Source organism: Dipodomys ordii, unplaced genomic scaffold, assembly GCF_000151885.1.
Source record: "Dipodomys ordii isolate 6190 unplaced genomic scaffold, Dord_2.0 Scaffold3, whole genome shotgun sequence".
Taxonomy (NCBI): domain Eukaryota; kingdom Metazoa; phylum Chordata; class Mammalia; order Rodentia; family Heteromyidae; genus Dipodomys; species Dipodomys ordii.
Window position 1 is genome coordinate 11,396,458 of NW_012267219.1, and position 738 is coordinate 11,397,195.

General features: G+C 74.0%; 1 protein-coding gene across 3 annotated transcripts in view; it reads left to right on the plus strand.

Annotated features, from left to right (window-relative positions):
* Positions 1-382: 382 nt before the first annotated feature.
* Cnot2 (CCR4-NOT transcription complex, subunit 2) overlaps positions 383-738 on the plus strand; it is an 86,978-nt gene continuing 86,622 nt past the window's right edge. Inside the window, exon 1 of one of the 3 annotated variants that reach the window (XM_013021626.1) lies at positions 383-518. Coding sequence is in view for 1 of the 3 variants with exons in the window: in XM_013021616.1 (XP_012877070.1) it covers positions 514-518 (5 nt within the window). In the remaining 2 variants the exon portion in view is untranslated. The remainder of the gene's footprint in view (positions 519-738) is intronic. The other 2 variants (XM_013021657.1, XM_013021616.1) reach the window with 2 other exon arrangements.

Sequence of the window (738 nt, forward strand, 5' to 3'; positions counted from 1 at the left end):
GGCGGGAAGCGCGCGTCGGCGGGGCCCCGCTTCTCGCAGGTGTCGGCCGCCGACCCTGACACCCACACGGAACCCAAACACGCTCGGCTCCGGCCGGGGGGCGGGCCGACGCCACCGCACCCTTCCCCGCCCCTAGACCCCCCCCCCTTCCCAGGCCCCAGCCCGAGCGGCCCCGGGAAAGACGGCAGCCGCCACCGACGCCCCGCGGCCTAGAACGGCGGCCCAGGAGCGACGAGCCTCCCGGCGTCAGGAGGAGCCGCGGAGAGGACGCCGGCGGACGGAAGCGCCTCTTCCTCCACGCTCTCCAGCTCGCAGGAAGCGGTCCACCCGCCTCCCCTCGCTCCCAACCCCGTCCAGCGGGCCGCCGCCGCTCCCACCTTCCGCCGCCGCCGCCGCCTTCAGGGAAGCCGGAGCGACGGGGGTCACGGCGGGGGTCAGAGGGTAAAGGTCTTGCTCCCAGCAGCCTCCGCGGTGGATACGTCGCCATCTTGGATCCGCGGGACAAGAAAATTCATGCGGTGAGTTTTTGGCCAATTTTCGGAAGTCTGGCAGCGGGGCGCGCGGCGGGGGCAGCGGAATCGGGGCTCCCGCAAGGCAGGGGAATGCCTCCGGGCCGGGCCGGTGGTTCCCGGGGTCCGCGGGTAGCTTCCCGGCCCGCCGCTTCCCGTTGCTTTTGTCTGGGCTCCAATCGAGAGAGGGAGAGCGGGGCGGGCGGGGAGGGGGGTGGCGGCGGCGGAG